This window comes from Pezoporus wallicus, unplaced genomic scaffold, assembly GCF_028554395.1.
Source record: "Pezoporus wallicus isolate ANWC-B61680 ecotype Strahan unplaced genomic scaffold, APGP_CSIRO_Pwel_v1 contig_3710, whole genome shotgun sequence".
In the NCBI taxonomy this organism is placed as follows: domain Eukaryota; kingdom Metazoa; phylum Chordata; class Aves; order Psittaciformes; family Psittacidae; genus Pezoporus; species Pezoporus wallicus.
This window is the reverse complement of record NW_026640315.1, coordinates 2459440-2482531: the sequence shown is the minus strand read 5'-3', so window position 1 is coordinate 2482531 and position 23092 is coordinate 2459440. Positions and strand designations below refer to the sequence as shown.

The 23092-nt window shown below is 45.2% G+C and overlaps 1 protein-coding gene across 6 annotated transcripts in view; it reads right to left on the bottom strand.

Moving 5' to 3' along the window:
• Positions 1-23092, bottom strand: part of RAB11FIP4 (RAB11 family interacting protein 4) — a 113176-nt gene that overhangs the window by 11837 nt on the left and 78247 nt on the right. For 3 of the 6 annotated variants that reach the window (XM_057418655.1, XM_057418659.1, XM_057418657.1), the window contains 2 exons: positions 3680-3903; positions 314-505 (listed from right to left, as the gene is read on the bottom strand). In XM_057418655.1, coding sequence (XP_057274638.1) covers positions 314-505; positions 3680-3903 — 416 coding nt within the window. Of the gene's footprint in view, positions 1-313; positions 506-3679; positions 3904-14957; positions 15059-23092 lie in introns of those variants that run through there. The other 3 variants (XM_057418658.1, XM_057418656.1, XM_057418660.1) reach the window with 3 other exon arrangements.

The window sequence follows — 23092 nt, the reverse complement described above, 5'->3', positions numbered from 1 at the left end:
ACAGCAATAAGCTAGTTTCCAGCTTGCAGCAGGTAACTTCCAATACTAGCTCTTAACTGTGAAATCTACTGTCTGCAATAGAGAGAAATCTCTACATGCAAAAACAGCCTAGTTATTTCAACAGAACCCAACAGCGGTTATCAGAAACAACATATTTGCTATAGCTCTTATTAAATACAGCAGGGCAGAAAATGAACTGATAACACTTTGCTTTTCAGGTGAGTTTGTGTAACCAGTGTAAACTCTGGTATGCTCACCCATGCCCAGAGAAGAATAAAATGGAAAAATTGCTTGTTAATGAATAAGGAGCAACCTGGAAGATACAGATGAGCCAAGGTCAGAGTAGGCGTTGGTTCTGGTCTCATCATCAGGGCATGGGCTACTGGGAGTAAAATCCACATCATCTCCTTCCCCATAGTCTTCAAACTGTTCTTCATTACTGATCAGAGAGGCAGTGGAATAAGTTGAGAGGTCAGATGCAGCAGAAGGGTTGTGAGGACTTGACCTGAAACAAGAGGCCAAAATGTCTAGAGGGCCAACTTTGATAGCATCTCCCCTCACATGGAATCTTCCACCTTTACAGCTTGTGTCCTCATCTGAAGTTGTGACCCACTTTGTGCTAAAAGCCTGAAGTGCTAAATACATCTGATGTGCACTTGATATGGTGCCTTGAAAGACAAGAGCATGAGAACCTACGAACAAGCTACCTATGAGAAAGGTTTGGATCAACACAAACCACTTCACTTACATAGCACACCTCAACAATCTTCAGTCATCATTTCTACGTAGTGGTGAAAATCACTACTCATGGGACTTCTGTTCTGGATGCAGGATCTGTGCAGACAACTCCAAAATGCATGGGATAGTGAGAGGAAGATGTACAAGACAGAGGCTGTCACTCTTTTCCGCATTCAGTTTCCTAGTAGTTCCCATAAGCTCTCTTCCACACTACATGAATTCCAGCCACTCTCTTCTGTGTGGTCAGAAACAAACTTAGCTCGCCACATGCCAGAGAGTCACCAATAGTACTGCTGGCATCTAACTGAGGCTAGGTTCTTGCCATTCCTTCTATCATGACACAACATGTCTTTCAGAAAAGAAATGGACCACAAAAAAAGGTTGCTTTTTGACCAGAGAAGCACCTAAGATAATGCCAAACAGCTAGGGAACTCTGTGACCTCAGAGAGAAAGGGCATTTAGATAAATAGATCAGCAGAGGCAGGCACCATAGGAAAGCTGCTGGCAGAGTTCTGAACACATCACATCTAATACAACAGAGCAAGTTTGCTGCAAAGGGTGCATGGTGATTCTCCTGCCCAGAGCCCAGACTACCCTGCAGACGTGCAGTGCACCATCTTGCAGAGGCAGATGTTTAACAGGTTTGCTCAGCTCCCATCTCAGTAAGGCATTCAAAGAGACAAGCCAGTAAATTCACACACAAGCTCTTACCAACAAACTTATCCCTACAGAAAATGCTCAGCTTAGGCCCAAAACACACATTTTACTTGATAAGCCCTGGAGTTGCCCAACACATTACTGTTCCTACTACAGGCAGAATCCAGTGCTGACAAGGCCCTGATTTCATCTGATGCCACTTTGTGCAGACCGGGTTAACTTTTTCACTCCCTCTGTTTCAGTGCACAGCACTTGCATCTTCAACTCCACTAGCCGAGCTACGGGGCAGTAGCTCCCAGTTGATGTTCTCCAGGAACTCAGCAATACTGAGTCTACCTTAAGCTGCTTAACCATGCCCAGCACTTTCAGAGACAGTGAAATTGCTCTTCCTGTAATACTACACTTGTGAGCTGTAAACAAGAGATGCAACAGTGTTCCTTTGGTGATGGTGAAAGCATTATTTGCATATCCTTTCCCTCCAAAGCAATTAGTAGAAGAGGAAGCCTGCCAACCTTTCAGATGGATGCTCTTTTGTTTCTCCTGTTTTGATGAGATCCATTTATAACCTGCAATTCATTTACCCAATTCACATTAACAGAAATTAGGGCAAGGCAAGCCTGGCACACCATTAAAGGATGAAGATCACGAAGACAGAAATACTCAAAATAGATCAAACTTATCTAACAAGGCTCCTTGGCTGGAAGGCGAATTAGTGTGAAGCTCAACATATCACACTAACATCTATTCATAAAGAGCTGCTGTGCCGCAGACATACTGTGTAGTGGTAAGCTTTTGCATGGCTCTGATCTGTGTAACTGCAGCTGCTGCTTGAATCTCAGTGTTGTTACAGCAAATCAGTTGAGGAAAAAAGTTCCCTGTAACACTTCCACCAGGCATGGAGGTAAATGAACAGTCCTCAGCTGGGATGATAACATATACTTGTCCATAAAAATCACTCACCAGCATAACAGCCCTGGAACATCACCACTTGCCAACACACTGGAGCCCAGCGCCTCATTATCCCTCATGCATTGCCTGGCTAAGTTTCTCTTCTGGCAGCTCTGCAGTCACTGCTGCTGAACCCACCTGGTGATGTTGCTTAGAACTTTTAATTTGCAGTTATTTGTAAGCATCACCAAACTTTCAACTGCTTGGGTTGAAACAGTCCACACTCAGTGTAGATCATGAGCTCATCAGCAGCAACAGGCTGCAGACAGGAACCTCTCCCCTCAGCTGGGAAGAAAGATTCATTTCAAACACTCTATAGGTAAAAGTCAGTCACAACAAGGATGGGTGTTTTGGAGAAGTGAGAACTGCAAGGAGACAAGTTTGATAAAGAGCTGATAAAGTCTCTGGGATTGCTTGGGCAACTAGGAAAAGGACAGATCTCAGATCCTGATACATTCTGGAGGAAGGCAGGAATGAGGCTGCACAGAGAGCATCCAAGGAGGCCCAGAAGAAAGAACTGCATTAACAATGAGAGAAGCTTAAGAGGCATAAATCAAGCTGACACTCCAAAAATAGGGAAGACAGGGCAGAGGCTTACAGAGCAAGCCCAGCTGAGCTCTGTCCTGTGGTTCTGCATTAACTCAGTTCAAAGCTGGGGTAAGTCAAGTTGGGTCCTTTCCTCCCCTAAAGTCAGTTTACCAACAGCACAAGGTACAACACACCTGGAAAGAGTCAAGTTAGGGTTACAGAAACACTCTTGTGTTAACAGCAAACTATGGTCACACACATACATGCTAGGACACCCTCTGTTAAACACAATTTACTGTTGCACACTAAAAGCTATGAAAAATTAGAAACACACAGAATTAACTTGGTATATGGAGCAGCAAAGCGAATCTGCAGAATCCACATCTTCAGGTAACTGGATGTGCAAGAGACTAAAGCAGAATTCCTCACATTGCACCACTCTGCAGGGATTGTTGCTTTTAATTCCAGCATATGAAGATTATGGGAACACAAAAGATCCTAAGTTTTGGGGGATGCTAATGGAGTGATCCATTCTGGAGAGACCAAATACTTTCACTTCACCACACAACATGCAAGTCCCATGAGTGCTCACAGAACACACCAGAAGGACCCAGGGCTGAGACTGTCTAAGCCACTTAGAGGACCGGGACATCCATCTTCCTTACTGTAAAAGGTTATTTAGTTTCTAAATCCTTCAGGCATCCTCAGCCTACCACAGTAGGGATTAGTCACATAAAGGCTCCTTCCTCCCTGGTCCTTTTGCACATGCCTCAGAACAGGGCGGCCATGAGGCACAACCATCACTCACTTGTCACCAGGCAGAAAGAGGCTACCGAGCACAGCATCCTTCTCCTCGCTCCGACACACATCGGAGGCCTCCGAGCTCTGGGCACTCTCAATAGCACTGTCCATGTCAGATTCATGGTGAAGCTCCTGCTGTGCTAGAGTCATCACGTCCTCATCAGGAAAAAGCTCCAGCTCGCCGTAGGTGCTTTCACTGTCCAAGTAGGCACAGTCCTGGATTTCACCACCCTGGCAAGAGAAAGATTGGGAGTCAATTCAGCTCATCCTTCCAGGCAGTTAAGAGGATACAGGAGAAGCAACAATCCGCTCTCTGGATGCCCTGGTAAGCAAGAGTGATACTGAATAAAAGCCATAAAACAAAAAGGCTGACCTGCTTTACCAAGCCGGTTTCTGGAAGCCCCTAAGGTAACTTGCACCTTCCAAAAGGCTCAAATACAGTCTCTTAACTTTTCTACACATGAGGGGGACACAACACCCAGGCATAAAACACAGTCAGTTTTGCCCTAATTTACTATCAAAATGCACTGGGAGTAATAAATATTCTCAAAGTTTTTACTATAAAAAGAGGCATCCTTTGAATAATACATGAAGTCACAGAGTTTGGCCTGTGATTAATATTATTAAAGAAAAGCATGCCAGACGAGTCTAACAGTTTACTCTGTCTTTGAGGATAGTTAAAATACATAACATTAAAAAGAATTAGCTGGTGTTAAAACATTTATGGTAAGTTTTGGTGACAATCAAAGATATAACAGACTGGGGGGGGGGGGGGGGACGGGACGACAACGACGACGACGACAAAAACAACCCAAAAACAACAAACCAAAGCCATCTGTTCCTGCCTCCTGGAACCTTGTCTTGATTAAGCAGCAACTAAAATAAGGGAGTAATTCTCATTACTACAACACTTTGCTCTTGCTGTTCATCCCCTCCCTTCCCTTCTTGCCCCATGAACACTCACAATAGCCAAGATAAGCTGTTTTCTTTGTGCTTGTCCCTCAGGGACAAATAGAAATTCTTAATTAAATAAATAAAGCCTAAGATTTACCCTGTTCTTTGATAGGGAGCAACACAATACTGCTTAGACAATTCCCATTCAGCATGGCACAACTCATGACTCCAGTGTGAGTCCTGCAATGCTCTGACCAATGCTCTGACCAATGCTCCACGCCAAAGCTCACCTGCAAGCTCCACAGGCAGCTTTACCACTGAACCATTGCCAGCAAGTTAAGACAATCTGCATTTAGGAAGTGTTTCATTCACAGATACACCTCGTATTTAGGTGCAATTGTCATCCTGCTCCGCTCCTTCCCCAGGAATCCCAAGGCACTGGCAGCCTGGCACCAGCACCAGCTGCCCTTCTGGCAAGCATGTTCACAGGGATGCTGCTACATGGCACTGCTTGGAGCAGCACAGCTTCAAGGATACCCCCCATAGCCTCTGGACACTCCCTCACTAGAGCCAGAGGCTTAAATCCCCTTTCGCAGAACCAGTGATGTTCTGTGCAACGACACAGACTTTTCTTGGTGCCTTTTTCACCTCAACATGAGAGGAGTCAGTCAGAAGCTGCAGCTTCTGAAGATCTGCAAAAATTGCTACTAGAAATGCAGGTCTTGCTTTCCGTTTCTTCCCGAAATACCAGTTTCCATGAGAACTCCCAGCATATAGAGCTTCAAGAAATTCAAAACGACCCCATCTGCTCAAATGTAGCTAACTAATGAACACCTAAGCAGGCAAAAAGACAGCTTTACCTGCAGTGTTTGAACCTCTAGGTACATACTCTGAGAAGGTATCTGGATGCTTCTCTAGCTGAGACTTCAACAGGTCTTCCAGACACACAAGTAACATCAGTAACACTTCAGCATTATACAATAATAAGCACATGTGTATGTGTCTTCTCCCACTTTTCCATGCCAGCCTTATTAAGCCTGAAACTTTCCCTAGGTACTGCTCCAAGACATGTCCAAAAGGATTCATTCTTGGTCTATGCTGTGTAGTATTTGTTGAAGCCACCTTCCTCATGCAATCACATTTATAGCCCTGAGCCACAGCATCTTCAGCATGACCACAACCTCTCATCCACAGGGAGCTGGGGACACCAGCCCTGGAGTCTGCCCTGACCCCACTAAAGCCCCACGCTCTTCAGTGTGCCTTCCGACCTGCATGCTCACAAACAAGCAGGGATAAAGACATTGCTGCTCTTTGTAGACTAGGATCTACAAATAGGCAGCACAAGCAGCAAGACCTTTATTAGTAGGTGCTGAAAAAGTAAAGATTGCTAAGAGCAATTGAGACATTTCAGAACTATGGAGGAGTGTTTATTCAGCTAACATTTTCCCAAAGTTTGCTCCTGCATGATTAGCCCCACAGGCGCAGAGCTCTTGCTCCTCTTAAAAAGTTTAGTGCAATAAAGCTCTGACTGATGTTATGGAATTGCACCAGCTGGTAAAAGTCTGATCCAGGAGGAAACAAGAGGCATGGAACACACAGTGGATCCCTGAAATACGATTCAGGGAGTAAAGGAAGAAACACCTCCTGCCCAGCCCTACCCAGAATATCTTTTTTGGAAGTCTGGAGAAGTCTCTGCTTCAGCAAGTTTTGATAGCAGGAAAATCTCACTGGTATCAAAAAAAAATTAACACAAGAAAGTAAAGGTCAAGATGCTCATGAAAAACTCCCTTTTTTTTCCCCTGTAGATACCACCACACATTTGCTTTTTCTAATAATAGCAGCCTAAATGCTCTTTAAAAAAAAGTCCATTAGCAATTAAATGTGCAGTGTCATCTCTAAAGGCTGAAGGCTCACTCTTCTTTCCTGTCACTTTCTGGCAACGTAACCATCACACACTTACTTGTATTAGAGCACTGATTTACAGCTACAGCACAGACTGCACCTTACCATGCTGATCAGTACCATGTATTCATTTTCAAAGTGTAATTGCTCTGCTCCTAAACTTTAACTTCTAAGCCCCATTGTAAGAAAAAGAAATGAGCTTTTGGAGGTAATGACCCACCATAAGTCTAAACACCTGCTTTACAGCTTCTGAAATGTTTCACTGCAAGACTTGGAACCCTTCCTGCAAGCTGGTCCTCCCTTCTGCTGATCCCAACCTCAAGCTGTGGGGAGCTCAGGGCTGATAGGGACAGGAGAATCAAGAACATTGGTCTGCCAAGCTCCTTTGAAGAGCTCCCTCTCCCTCAGCTGCTCTCTGCTGTTTCCTCACAGCAGGAAAAGCACACCCAATCCCAGGCTGCCAGCCCATATCTTCTAAACATATCTGGCACCTCCTCACAGATCTGTGCAAACAAAGTGGACCTTTAGGTAGCACATCTCAGCTGCATCAGCTGCTTATTGATGCTTTTAAGTGCTCCAGGTCTCCCTGCAACGAGTGCTAATGATCACTCTAGGCAAGACAGAAACCAGGTCCAATGACCAACCTGTGCTGAAGCCTGCATGACTGTTTTCTGTGGGTAGGAACTGCATGCTTAGCTATTAAGTTTTAAGAGCTTAGGGGTGGGGAATCACTACACCCCTAATAATGCAGTGTTTCCAAGGACAAGAACATCTCTGATGGGCAGCACAGAAATCCTGTAAAGCATGCAACTTGGATAGCATCTCTTCAGCCTTCAGTGCAACTGTCACAGTTACATACTTCAAGTTTTCCTTCTGTAGCTTGAATTACCAGTTAGAAGAAAACAGACAAAGCACAAACAACTTAAGGAAGCTACTACAAGAAGTCAGAATTGGGGCATGTCATTAGTAAACACTATACAGGCATCCACACCTTACTGACTAAAGCAGTAAGATATTTAAAGCTCAGCAACCACAGTTTCTTACAGGACCATACTTTCAATGGTGCCATCCAGCACAGGGTGCTTACAGACCACACCTAAGGAAATTAAACTCTTAAAAAATAAAGAAAAATGAAAGGCTGATTGCACAGCCTAACGTCTCAAATTATTCCTTCACAGTTCAGGTATCTTACAATACTTCATGTACCAAATTTGAGGTTGGCAAGAACAAATGTTATTCAGGTAGCCTTTAAAGAGCCAACTTGATTTTAAATAGTATGTTAAAGATTAGGAGACAGTTCTATCCTGAGTCATTTGTTTCCAATATACACGCTATTATTTGAAACCTCTAAGAGAATGGAGTTCTGACGACATGAATATGAATCACTGTTCTCATTCTGGTAGGCAGTTCCTGTCTTTGTTGGCTGACTTAAAAGAGATGAAGTTGCTGCTTATGATCTTGGAAGATTCACATAGAAAAACCCAAAACAACAAAACCAATGAATGATAAAACAGCACCACCACAACATAGCTGCAGGTAGCTTTAAAGCAGTAAGTACTTTGCACTTTATCTAATCGGATGCTCAAGATAACTCCAAGTGCTTCACAGGCAGGCAGCCAGACACTTGTACAGCAACTGTTGAATATTCAGCAACAGTTTGCTCTATAGAAGCACCTGCTGCCCAAAGATCCAAGGCCACTTCACACAAACTAATGAATTCCCTTCCTCAAAAGAGACAATTGTGTGGCTGCATTGAAGCCAGATGAGTAAGCAGACCCTGCCTTTGCCCAGCCACCCTAAACAGAAGCAGGAGCCAGAAGACAGCTATTCCCATGGATTTCTTCTGATCCTTGTGGGGCAAGAAAGCGGCGTCAGCATTAGGTGGGTATGGAAATACAGCTCTGCCTTGCCCTGCAGTGACCTGGCTGGGCTTTCCCAGGTTGCAAACAATCACTAAAATGCCCACACAAAAAGCAGCTGAAAGCTAGCAACTTGGTAGACAGACAGGCTACATGACATGCCTACATCAGTACATTCATGCTGAAAAGCAAGCCCAGTTAAAATTTGCTCCCATCACAGCCAAATCATTAGCACCTCTGACATTTAGACAACCTCCCAGTATTCCAGAAGAGACAGGGAATTAAAAACAGGACCCATGTCTCCCGCCACCCAGCAATTTGATTAGTAAGAGCTGGAACAATCACACACGACCAGAAACAAGAAATGCCACATGCACATCAGCCATAGCACTTCCCTCACAAGGATCATGCCCCTAACCTGCACTCATCCAACAAGCTCAATCTGCTAGCTCAATCTGCAATCTGTAGTTCCGTCCGTGCACCATCCCCATCAAGTCTCCTCCCAGCAAAAGTGCAGGAAACATCACCTCACCACAACTGGAAGGGAAGGGGTGCCATGTGGAGGCATGCCAGGCTTGGCAGCCTCAGATGAAATGTTACTTACTTTTGCACATCCATCACAGAGAAAACCCAGGCACTCTCATCTTTATTTATGCAGCCACTGCATTGGAAGGCAAGTATTCTTGTAATTACTGGGTAATAAAGAAGGGTGTGAAGTGTTTCTCACCAATGTGTTTTAGAAACATGCCACTCCTCTACAAAGATTTCGTATTTACACCAAGTAGGCGATGGTTAAAGCACATTCTCCCCCACCATGTTTCCATTCCTTTTCAGTTGTCAGGCAGAGGTGGGGAGATGCTGATCTACCCTTTGATCTGACTGAGAATGGAAGAAACTCTGCAAGAGGAAAATGCAGAAGCATCAAGTGAGACCACCTCTGCATCTGTATTCGTAAGGAAGCTGAGCAAGCTCTGCTGAGATCAAGGCAGAGCAGGGGCTGCTGCATGCAGCAATGCAGCTGGCAGGTAGGTTGATGGGGGAGGAAGTCATAGAAACTGCTTCCACCTCCTGCTGCAGCATGCGAGATCAAGTCTCCCTGCATAGCTGGGAGTTCGAGATGAATGTGCAGAGCATGGCTATTTTACTAAGCTGTCCAAATAAGAAGCTGGTTTAGGGCCGTGAGTTTATTCAATGCAATAGCTTCTTCTGACTAATTACTCAAATCTCATACCTGAAGCTCAGTTTTTGCCAATGCTTTACACACCGCTGCTGTGGGTATTGGGACTTCTAGGGGCAAGTTTAATCCTAAGATCCATGTCTATAATCAAGTGCTAGACAGCATCCTGGAAAGCTGGTGAGGAGTCCCCAGGCAGAGGGTGAGCTATGCTTGCGCTGCAGCGCACTGCCAGTCACGTTTCCTTCCCTCATGGTAACATTTGTATCTGACACAATTGTGCAATTCAGGGACAACAGGTCTTGACTGAAAGACCAAGCTTGAGCTTCTGGGCTGTTCACACTGAACCACAGGAGCAGAGGGCACAGAGGTTCTGAAAGGCTGCTTTGTGCTCTGGATAGGAAGTTCAAAGTGACGTGCCTTTTCCAGGGCAGAGGAGAAAGGCAGCGCGCAGCCTGGAGCCAGCCAGGGAGCGGCAGGAGTCAGGAGTGTTTACCTGTCACTCTAATTGGCCATAATAGACATGCCAGACCTCATCATTCACAGGGGCTAGATCCAAGCACTCCTTTTCACAGGTCATTGTTTATGCTCTGAAAGTTTTAACATTAAAAGATTTTAGCAGGCTGCTAATTTGATCCTCTGAAGACAGTGGAAAGAAGAGGGGAAAAAAAAATAAATTCTTTCCAATTACTTTGAAGTTGTGTCCTGTCACTCCCTGCACTGCTTCCCACTACTATCACATACATACATGGCTATGACAGGCTATCAGACCCATCACTGGAGTCTCAAAGCAAGGAGCAGCAGAAGAAAACATCCTAGCCGGTGGCATTAGCAACAAGTACATTCCCTTCACCTTCAACACGGACAGGCCCAGCACATCAACCACTTGAGTTCAGAGTAAAACCCACCAGGTTGTTTGGCACCTTGTTCCAAGGCTGAGCTACAAGACAGTTTCCATTCTCTTTCACATACCTAGAAGAAGAGGTGAGAAATGGCACCACGCTGGTATATCATGAGGTGTCACAAATGTCACTCCCAAGGTGTCCACTCCAGTAATAGCAGGATTTAATTACGTGAAAAAGTCTGCTAACAGTGCAAAATGCTTTTGACTGTGCAAGCTGCTAGACCTCTGCAGACCGGTACCACAGCCCCTCCCATACAGTGAACTGCCCACAGCAGGCACCTGCCACCCCCGTTCCAGGGCAGAGCACCCACATCAGGCAGCTGCATGTTGAAAGGAGCTGTGGTCAGCTCAGCATCACCTTTGTGGTATGCAAAGGGGTGCTGCAGCTCTTGGTTTAAAAAAGCTGGTATACAACCAATGAAAATGATTTGCCTAAAAAGATCTGCACAGCAGATAACAAATATGACACAATTAACCCTCCTGAGAAGCCTTTGCCTTGAGATGAGACAATCTCTATTTTTAAAAACAGAACAGCAGTGACAGGGAAGAAATCAGAAAACAGCAAACTCTCCCCAGGGATCCTTTTCTGGGACTGCCCCTGTTAAACCAGCCCCTTTGGGCAATGGGGCCAGTGAAGGCAGTGCTGGTACATCACGAGCAGCGGCATTTACTGCCATACTGGCGTGGTTGGTAACAAATTATTAAGACTGCTGCACACCATAGAGGCAACCACAAGCCAGATGTCACGTTCCTCACGCAAAGGAAACACACCTGCAGTTCATAGTCACAGGCACTCCAAAGACACCCCAGTATGAACCAGCCTTAGGACCAAGATGAGGTGAGATTGTTTTGAAGCAACACTACAACCTGGTCTAGTGGAAGGTGTCCCTGCCTGTGGCAAGGCAGCTGGAACTAGCTCATCTTTAAGGTCCCTTCCAACCCAAACCATTCTGTGATTCTATACCACGTCAAAGAGAGCTGGAGGCTGCTTGCAAAGGAATGTCTTTAACCCTAAAGCATAGTCCACTACACTTCTCAGTCCAGCTCCTTAATTAAGCAAGTCTGTAAGCTACAGGATGCTCTTTGCAACTGGTGCTTGCCACTCAGGAGACAGCTGAACTCACATACCAACTTGTTTTCTTTGACAAGCTTCAAGGTCACCCAAGCAGGTACTCAATAAATAGCAAAAACTTGCTTCATTCTTGCCCATGGGAGCCGCAGGCACATGGGTGAAGAGCTCCCTGAGCAGACTTAGAGCTGCTCCAGCCTGAGGCTAGGTGAAGAGGAGGGTACTCCTGGTACTTCCAGAGTAACACTAGGCACAAACAGCCTGAAGAACAAGAAGCTGCTCCAGGGAGGTACAGTTCTAAGCTAATTGTTTACAGGAACCCTGGTCAAACTCCATTTCCCCTAAGAATCTGGGAGGTATAATATTTGAATTTCTTCTCTATACTACTGCAAGCGAGGCCTCCAGTAAACACAAGGAAATAAAAGACATTTAAGGAAAGGCAAAAAAAGTAAAATTTTTGCCTCACAAATCATACTTGTGTCTTCCCACCCACCCAGGTTAGATTACACTGCAGCCTCCACAGGGGAGGCATGATTGGAGAACGGGAGCAATTTCAGACCCTAAGAGGCGCAGAAACATCTCGAGTTTCCCCAGCACAGTAAGAAATCCAGCCATGCTTGATGAGTAGTTTATGTTGGCAAGCAGAGGAAAAGTATTAAGGATGTGGCTTTGCTCTAGTTTATATGGAAACACTTCCAAGAGCTCATTGGTCACACTGAATGCAGAGAAGCCTATACACTAATTTACTTTATGTTTAGGAAATACTGAAGTAGCTCTGAAGAGCTCTTCATTAGGAGGAGGAAGGAGCTCCAGGACCTTTGCTGCTCTTCAGCTGGTGGTGGGGCAAACCACAGGTTAAGGCATCTCTGCTGCAGGAATAACTGGAATTGCAGCCTTTAGCCAGCAAAGTTCACAAGCACTGATTTTTAGACATTTTCACTGTCCCTACCTATTCATAAAAGGCATTTGATTTATTTTTTTAAAGAAAGGCTCTCACATACCTGCTCTTTTATTTTCTTACAATGAAGTGAAAGCACTTAATTGTAGAAGGGCTGCCAAGCACATCATAGTGCTTGACACATGACAAACATAGATTAAAGACTCAGTGATCATAAACTCTGGCACAGCCAACAAACCATGTTTTTCACTTACAGGTAAAATACAAAGCATGGCTTATTTTAGAGTTTACAGCTATGTGTAGGCAGGAGATATTTCTACCCTTAACATGTGCACAGACAAAACAGATAGGGACCAAGCAGAAATCACTTATAACAACAGTAGTGTGCACACTGAAAACAAGAATCAAACGGAGCCATATCCACAGACCCCCTACTAACAACCAGCGCTGGTTATTAGCTACAATGCAGTGCCCAAAGCGCTGTTTTATGTTGTCAGGAAGCACTTACAGAGCCTGTCTTATGGTCAGTGCAGCAATCAACCCAAATGGCTACAGAAAGAACAAAAGGAATTACATTATTTTGCTGCAATTCAGAATTTAAGGGGTCAACCACTGAAAAATGGTAAGCATTTGAGATTATTAATGTTTGGATAATGGTTAATCCAGCAGCAACCCATGATTAGTTTTATAAGCATTAGAAATATTTCACTAGGACACTTACTCAAAAGAGTTAAGACCAAGGTATGCTCAAAACATGTAACACAACTGGTTAATCAATAACTGAAGCAAAGCTATTCCATTCTTCTTGCTATTTTGGCATAGTGTTTTGTTTTGCAGCCTTTGCCCATGGCAAAGATCCCCCAACCACCATGCGGGTGAGAGCCCTGACAGGGCAACCACAGCTGAGAAACATCTTCACATCAGGTAGCTCCTAGGACACTCACTGCGGTGTGCAGTAGTTCTTCAGATAACAAAGTTAAACAAAACCCATTAAAAGAGGTCTTAAAACTGCTCAAAGGCTACCACATCTAGCATTGGGAACAACTACGGCTCCTCATCTTAGGCATATGCTGCCAAACAGCCAATAGAAATTGCACTGTCTTCTTCTGTACCCAGTTGTGTGAATAATATATCCCCTTCCCCTAATATCAGAAGGGCCATATGCAGAAAAATCACTCGTCTCGCCAGCAAGTTCACACTTCACTTCTTACTGAGAACAGGGAAATGATTAGGGAATAGCAATCAAGTCCCATCACTGGGGAGCAACCCCACCATTCAGCACACCATCTGACTGAAATAAGGCTATTTTGAACATGAGCAGCCATAAGAGCACACCAAAAGCGATCGAAAGAATCACAGATATTGCTGGCATAAGGGCTTGAATACAGGTACCACGAAGTCCACATTCAGGGAGCCTAATCTGAACCTACTTCAGAAGTGTTCACTAATCTGTCCCTCCTCAACATGAGCAGTTAAAACAGACAAGTAACACAAGGATAAATTATTATCTGCGTCCCCAAAGACACTAACCTTATAAATCTGCCAGAAATCATGAAGATTATTGCTATTATCCACGCAGCAATGTTAAACTGCCACCCAGAAATCAGCACTAGCACGGAACAGAGCAAGGACAGCATTTGCCTGCTGTGGGATCTCTGCCATAAGGTCACTTCTATGTAACAGAACAGCACAAGTTGTGTCCTTTTCAGGGACACGACAAACAGCTCCAGACCAGGAACTGTTAATACCTCTACCACTGAAAGCTTCAGAGGAAGATCTCTGCTATAAACTGCCTTTTGCTGCTGCCAAGCACATATAACACAGGCCCAACAGAACACAATACACCAGCGGCAGGACCACTTCACTGATCACATTAGGGTGACACGGGTCCCACACAAGGGCTGCTGTTACAGAACACACTGTGTGACAGCAAATCATTTCTTCCTGGCTATGTCACCAGCACCCCAGAGCTGGCAAATGCATTCATAACCCCAGCTGGGTATTAAAAGCACACAACAATAAGTAATAGCAATCCAAACACATCACCAGTGCCACAGAAGATAATTGCAGAACACACCCCTTGCTTGCATTCGACCTTAAAAAGTAGTCTTTGCTCCTCTGAGCCTATTAAAGATTTAAAGCCCAGATACTTGGGCATCTCCATGTGCTGCAGGAGGCTCGGCGGAGGCAAGAAGACTCCCTCCTTCCTCCCCGAGCCGAATTCGCCTTTCCCCCACGTAAAAGCATTACCAGAGCCCTCCAAGCAACACCAAGCCCAACCCCTCAGCCTACATAACCCCGGCGCGAACAACCCCTCCTTCGGCAAACAACAAACAGCAAACCCGGAGCAATAGGAAGGTTTCAGCGATGCTTTTCACCCGCCCAGCACCGGAGGCGGCGGGCCCACGAACCCCACTTCCCTCACGTCGCAGCCCCGGCGCGGGGATCCCGCTCTGCCCCCGAAGGGGCAGAGCGGGATCCCCGCGCCGGGGCTGCGACGTGGAAGACCCCAACACCGGCGGAAAGCTTCTGCCCTCACCACACACACGAAGGTCCCGACAGGCTCCCGCCTTCTCCTCCCGTACCTGCCCCGGCGCCGGGTCCCCACAGCCCGGCCCTGCCCCTCATGAAGGGGGCGGTGGGCGGAGCCACGCCGCCGTTGGGCGGGAACGTGTGCCGCCCCGCGGTTGCTAAGCGACGCGATGGCGGAGGTGGCGGAGGGGGGGTGTCCGGTGTTAGGCCCGGGTTCAGCGGGATGCAATGAAATGTGGATTAAAAGGCGAATAATTATATATATGGATAATATATATAGCAATATGAGGGTAGGTTTTCACTGTGAGAAAGAGTCAGGGAGATCTTAGGGCAGCTTCAAGTGCGTAAAGGAGCGATAAGAGACCTGGAGATGGGCTTTTGACGAGGGCCTTTAAGGACAGGACAAGGGGGAATGGCTTTAAGATGAAGGGAGACTGAGATGAGCTCTTAGGCAGAAGCTCTTCCCTGGGAGGGTGGCAGAGAAGCTGTGGCTGCTCCATCCCTGGCAGTGTTCAAGGGCAGGTTGGATGGGGCTTGGAGCAACCTGCTCTGGTGGAAGGTGTCCCTGCCCGTGGCATTGGTTAGAGCTGGATGAGCTTTAAGGTCCCCTCAACACAAACCGTGAATGAAAGGAAATAAAATGAAATTAAATGAAATCAATGAAATGGAAGGAAAAGTGGTGGGAGGCAACAAGAAAGTAGAGACTGAAGTGCGGTGGGACAGCCTCGAGAGCAGCAGGTATATCAGGTCCCAGGTGGGGACAGTCTCTGGGGACACCAGGGTTCACTCTGATTCCTGCAGCTGAGTGATGATCAACCGCATGTACAGCCTCCCCATGCTGATGGTGCCAGTCTAAAACACCCTCAGTGTGCTACAGAGCAAAAGAGAAGGATTCTGTTAGGAAGCAAAGTCTGATTTGTCCTTGATTCTAATCCCTTCAGTTACAAGATAAAGGAAGGCAAAAAAGAGTCTGAGAACACTCACACTGCCTTCGTTAATTTGAATTCACTTCACTTCTTAGAGGTTGTGTAACTTCCCTTCTTGCAACACCTCATAAGGCTTGTGTTTACTGTGCTGTTTGTGCTAATAAAGAAAAGATTAACGAAATAAAATCTGCTTCTGTGGCCCTGCAGTAGGGGAGTCAAAGGCAGACAGGGGCATTCAAACAAATGCTTTCTGCAGAACTCCTGCCCAGGAGCCAAATGCTGCCCTTACAGACTGGCAGTCTTCTTTGCAGTGTTACACAGGGAAGGAAGCACCAGAGGATAAGGAAATTGTAAGAAAACAGACCAAAGTGAGCACTGACAAGCCCCCCAGCTCATACTTCACTCACACCAGCTCAATGTCGCATGTCCCAGGTCTTGCCTGAGCCTTTTGTCATTTTCACCACAGCCAGAGACTTCTAAGTGTAAAATACTGTTATTCAAAAAGGGCAATAAAATACAAATAATTTCATAAGCCTCAATTCTTCTATGCAAAGCTCAAAGCAATTCATTGAACTTGACCCTTTGCCCAGTTAATTGAAAGAAAAGGAAAAGAATTCTGTCTTTGCTGAACAGAGAAGCATGGGAAGGGTGGGGGGTGCCTTAGGTTTAGTGTAATGAAGTGCAAGAGCAGCAGATGAAAGCAACACGCAGCTTCAGCCAACACCCCCTGCTCTCCTCATGTGTGTGAGGGGTCCCCTGGACTCAGTGGGGCAGGTCCCTGCAGATCCTGGGCTCCCTGCAGTGGCACCAGGGCTCCGGAGCCTTCGTGTTCAGGAGCTCTGCCAGGAAGCTGAGCAGAAGCTGATACTGAGCAGTGTACCAGAGATCAAACCCACCTGCCAGACATCCTCCTGTTCACTAACCTGAATGCATGGGAAAGCCATTTTTACTAGGCAGATGTGGGGACAGGCAACTTAACTGCTCATTGAATAGGACACTTCTAAAACCTGAGTTTCCTTTTAGTAGTCATTTTGAAAGAGTTGTATATCGGGGGTTCATTGCAGAGGAAATAACAGTCACAAATAGAATAATTACTTGCACAGTACATTTTTTAATGGTTTCCTGAAAGATGCAAGCAGGGAGAGTTTGTATTGTTACACAGAGCAGGCAGTACTACGGCACATTGTAAATGGTTCCTGATACTTGCAGGATGACTACAACTTTCAATGGCTTGTGGTGGGCAAAGTGTAAAATAGATGTTTGACAGATAAAGCACAAACAGCCAAAATGGATATTATAATAGAGATGTTAAGAACAAGCATACCTGTTTGTTTCACCTGATGATGCCACTCAGGACTGTGCCATTTACTACACAGTAATAACTGAGAAGGCATAAATGTCTCATTGATAGAAGTGTTCCTCAATAAAGGTCCTAGAAAATGTACAGGTTTTAGGCAATCACTTCTTATTAAGAAATGACTGCATAAAAAATGTATTAAATAATTATCATAGCTATAATAGAGGTCCACTTCTCACTTCATTAAAGCTAAGCCTTAAGTGGAGATTGTTATAGGCTGGCTTTGATCTCCACTGAGATCAAAACTTTATTTTTCACATATTTCACATTAAAGTGATAATTTCCTGTGTAATATGACTTATGATTTGTTTCCTACAAAAGGAAAAGCTGTTCACACTGTCAGCATGGTGGGTGGCCATCACTGCCTTCTGGAGGAATAGAACTGTATCTGGAGTGACACAGACCTTTAGCTGCTTCATGTGTAAGAGCAGCGGGGTGAGGAGGGAGCGCTGTATGTCTGTGTGAAGTGCCCAGAGAGCAGCTTCCACTTGGTAAGGCTGGCACCTGCAACTCAAGCGAGTCAGCGCCACAGAAGGAGATGCTGCATGATCTGTGTTCCCCAGGTGAGACTGGCGGGCTCTCCTCTCATCACGACTGCAGGCAGCTGAGGAATCTGTGCAGGTCAGTAATAGCTCAGATGACCACAGAGATTGAAATATGCTCCAGGCTTCACGCACAGTTTGCATGAATGGGATCTGCACACCGAGAGCCTCATGAGCATGGTGTTTTCTGCTTCCATCAATAGCAGACTTTCTGCTTTCCAAAGGAATGTTGAGCAATGGCAGGTGGGTTCCACAGTACTGGAACAGCTGGCCCTTGGAAATGGCAGGGCATTCCCACACACGCAGTTTCCATCTTAATTCATTTTGGCTTTTCCTATCCTGTCTGCCCTACACCTACTTGTACATAGTTTTATTTGTAAAGTAAGTGTAAGCTTAAGTCCTGTCCAGAGTTTGAGGCTAGGATACAGACAACTAACTTTCTGTTAATGGAGAGTAGGCTTTTAACTTCATTACCACAGGAAAGAAAAGAGATGGCTACACTGGCAAAATGATGCTTGGTACTGCCAGATCCCACAGATGAATGATGCTAAGCATCCTGAAAAAGGTGCTTGCAGAAGCATGCCAGTGGAGATCTGGGCCAAATATTCGTATTTGGGTGCTTAGAGGAAGAACATTAAGTACAGAGCTGAGTGCCTACATCACAATCACTGCTGACTTCTTCCCTATGAGGGTGCTGAGACACTGGCACAGGGTGCCCAGAGGAGCTGTGGCTGCCCCATCCCTGGCAGTGTTCAAGGCCAGGTTGGACGGGGCTTGAAGCAACTTGCTCTAGTGGAAGGTGTCCCTGCCCATGGCAGGAGGGCTAGGACTGGATGAGTTTTAAGGTCCTTTCCAACCCAAACCAATTTGTGAGACTTGCAGTAGCAGCCAGAGTGCCTGCCGAAACCAGGGAAATGCCAGGCAGGGTATGTTGTTAAAAGGGTTTTTGGCAGAACAACCTGCTGATCTTGTACAAAGCACTGCAATTTCTTCTGCAGCAATTCTGAACAAAGGCTGGCACCTCCTCTGCTGTTCCAGAGGCAGAATCCTTCCTCTGAATCTCACTAAAGCATCGCTCACAGGCTAGTCACCCTAATGACAAGAAACTGGAGCTGAAATGTGAAGAACACAGACTAATTAATAATGAAGATAATGAGATCACCAGAATGTATATACCAAACTCGCATCTTCATTATCTCATGAAAACTGGCAACTCCAATCATGCTTCAAAGGTCTTTAATCATGCTCTCTCTGATGAATATTGGTGGCTACTTTGCACAGATACTTACGTAGAAATACCTTTTGTGTGGGTTTTCCCCCCACAATAATAGCTGGCCGAGTTTCTACTGCACGTTACTGCTCTGCTTCAAAATGAGATAGCGCAGACTACTAATTACAGCTGGTCTGATCGTCATCTCATCTACTCTCATCTTACTTTGGAGTGCCTCCTTTGAAGCAAATGCAGTGAGACTGGTGTGAATTACTTACTGCAGTATTATTACGAATCCCTTTTATTATGACAGAACAAACCAAGAATGATCCCTAATTAAACTAGTTTCTGCAGAAACACAGGTAGCACATAGTCCCTGTCCCAAAGATCTTACAATCAGAACAGACTGAGGTAAGAAAAAGAGGACAGAGGGAAGCAGAATTCAGACTACAATTTGTTCCCATTACTTGCCTGAAGGGGAGGTCAGGAGGAGGCAGATGAACAGAGGAAAAGTGTGGAGCTGCTGTGGGAAGCAGCAGGCTGCATTTACAGCTGATAGAGCCTTTTCAGAGTACTCTGCAGTTTCTTCCCTGCCCTCCCCATCCCTGCACCCCTGGACAGGGTGAGGAGGTCAGCTCCAAACTACAGCTGCACGGGAACATTGCTGTAGGTGGAGTAGGCTCAGCTCAAATCCTGCTCTCACTCCCCAAAACAAGACCCAAAGTGTCTGCAGAGAGGCTTGTTTTAGCAAGTAGGGAAGCAGCTCTTTCACCTCTCCACCATAGGGTAGACCATGGGGGCTTGCTCTCCCCGTGATCCCCTTTAACATTAATCAGAGCAGAATGCTTGCTTCTGTACTGTCCTCAGGAATACAGCAGGCAGCCCAGCAGATCAAAAAGCACGGGTCAGATGAAGGGTTCACAACAGAAGGTCTGACTGCTGAGGGCAGGATGGGGCTGGCTGGGAGCCCATTAGCATCAACTCCTTGGGCCTATAATGAAGTTGGACCCAACTCTATGATGTGCAGTTACAGCATAAAGACATTTCAGGGAACTTACCCATTGCCCTCTCTACAGATGAGCTACTTGCAACCTCTTTGCCATCAGTAGGTTACCCTTTGGTTGCTTAATGAGGCTGCATTTGGCAAGACTTTCTGTGTTCCTCTCCAAAAGCCTCAGGGACAGTAAGTCAAGAACTGTGAATCCAAACGTCAGATAATAGAGCAGGATATGCACCCCGCTTGGAAAAGCAGTTTATTTTTCACTCATCACTGCAACGGTACCATTAGGTTTTCCATATCATGCTCTGAAGGTGTCTCATAATCATAGCTGTGAATCCACAATTAAAGCATCTTTGTTAGAAACATGCCAGGCACAAAATCTATTCTATTTGGTCTTTGTCAATATGGCCAATAATAAAAAATTAAGATAAAACAACAGGTTATATGAGCAAATTCAAGTGAAAAATATGTAACCTGTCCTATAGAGATGGGCTGGGAGAGACACATTCACTCTGCAGGTAAGTGCACACAAGACAGCAAGGAAAGTGTGAACATCCCTCAACCACTTCAGAGCTTCAACCAAGGTGGAGCCAAGCAACTTCACATTGCACCAAAAAGATGCAAATGCATTTCCTCAGCTCTCTGCTGTGATACATGAACTCAGCTCCTCTGCGGCTGCAGGGTCAGTTTGCTTTATTGGTGGGTTTACTGGCCAGGAGTTAGGTGAGCCTGGAGACCTGGATGGAGCAGGGGGTTCTGATAGCCCCTCTTATGGATGTGAAGCTCTACTGGATTTGGCTTTGCATGGTCTGTAAAAGACAGGCTGCTGCCTGAAGAACATACCTCTCGTACTTTCAACTCTAAGCATGCTTTCATGACATGGCTTAAAGCTTTTAGCCCCTACTCTGTGTAACATCACTTGTTACCACAGGAAAGGAAAAGAATCAGCTGTCCAGGACAAGAATAATTCATGCTCATGAGTGGCTAATATTTCTCACATGGCTAAGAGCAATGTTGCTGAGCAGAGCATCCTAAAGCCTGTGCTGAGCTCATGGGTGCAACTTCATGTTGGTCCTACTGCTTGTTTGCATTAATACATCTCTTTAATCACATAGTCACACGGTATTTCCCACTGGTCTGGATTTGTCCAGGACATAGGCTGGATGGTGCTCAGTTTATCAGCAAGCATTCAATATCTGCTCTAGTCTCCTTGATCAAAGTGTAGCTTCACGTCTTATTTACAGCTACTACTAACAGCCTCTATAGACAGAACTATTTATTTTCCCCCAAGCTTTGTGCTCATCACACTGACATCTGAGTGCCTTGCAAAGATTAATTTATCTTCATAAAGCCTCTTCAAAATGATAGAAGATGGTATTCCCATGATTTTACACATCAGGAGCTGCTGCAGAGACAGATTGAGGTCAAACATTTCCATTCATGATAGGTCCTAGTAGGAAATGTCTCAGATCTAAAATTTTTTAGATATCTTCAAATATAATGCCAAAACAAAGATCTGCTGGTGTGTGTGCTAATAGAGCTCTGACTGGCGCCTTATGAAGTCAGGTATTGCAAGAACGGAGAGGAGTAGAAATTGTAAATACTGGTCACTGGAAATACAGGATGAAAGCTTGCTGACTGCAACACTAAAACCCAATACAGATAAGCCATGTCAGTATAAAACACATTATGAGCCTGCAATGAAGCAGCAAAATATACTTTGAGAAAGTATGGGATTTTTCTCTGCAGTTTACAACACAGGACCAACTCCTGAGAGCACAGCTGGAGTGGGAACAGGTTCTCTCCACTTCTTGGGGTCTGGCCCATTAAGCATGGTCAAACCCACAAAGCTTACTACCCTGAGAAGGAAGGCTTTTGTTTTATTAGCGTGTTAAAAACATCTGTGGCTCAAATGTGCCAGTATCACTTTACAGCATGAAAATGCTGCCCAGGGGACTCTCAAGACTCATCTTTTCAAACACTGCTACCTCTTTGTCAGTTTTTATAAAAGACAGCTACAAAAACAAAGTGGGCCATGTGGTCTCAATGAAGCAGAGACTGGCAATCAATAACAGAAACAATCTGCACTTGCGTGCTGGGAGAATTTGCTTTTAGCAGCAACATCTATATAGCAAGACATCACTCAAGACCTCCCTTTGATTTTTTTTCAGGACAATAAGCCCACTGTGCCCAAAGCATATCTGTGCTTATGGAGATTTTCATATCCAGGTCAGTGTTTAGACTGATAACATGACCATGCAACATATGATGATGGATCAGAGCTTACAGGATGTTTGATCCTCCCTCTTCTCTCCTAAAATGGACACTTTTCTGTCTCAAAAGAAAACCCATTTGATAAAAATCTTGGTTTTTAATACAACATATGTATTTGGTGCTGCACTTCTTGATCTTTCAGAGTAGTACCCTCCCAGCTCTGCACATGAATCTGCCTAATACAAGCTCCTGTCTCCAGCCACGGTCTTTACCAGTTGATTGAGGTAGGTGTAGAGTTAGGAAAGGCAACAAATCATGGGGGGAGGAGAGACATGGAAGCTAACAAAAAGTCTTTGTCGTTTGTTACGCTGAAAGACACCAAACTGTGCCAGAGCAAAGGCTTTTTACATGAGACTCCAGATACTGCCTGTCTGCATGTAATTTACATGAACTGGTCCATTTCCTGTGACTGTGCACTTAGGTGACATGGTGGCACTCAGCTGCTGGGCTCCTTCTCTTTCACTTTTGGGCAGACCCCTGGTTCTTTCCTTCACCAAACAAGGAACCAGATGTTTTCAGTTCCTTCTGACTGAGACACCACAGCACTGGGGAGCAGAGGAACCGGCTTATCAGGTTCAGCAAGCTTCAGTAACTAACGTTAATAAAATCATTTTCAGTTGCAGCTGCTGCAAATTTGTATGTGCCTTGTTCAGGATTACTTTAGGTTTAGGATGTTGGGTCATACAGAAAGTCAGGAATGGGCTCAACCATCCGTTCTATCCAGAAACAGAATTTCCAGTCTTGGGTATGCAAGTGGATACAAAATATTAACATGTGGATGGAAAAAAAACCCCACTACTTTCTATTAGTCATTTCTACAAAGCATTTCAGAGGCACGGCTGGATATTACCGAGGAGAGTCCAATCTCAGTAAGAAACC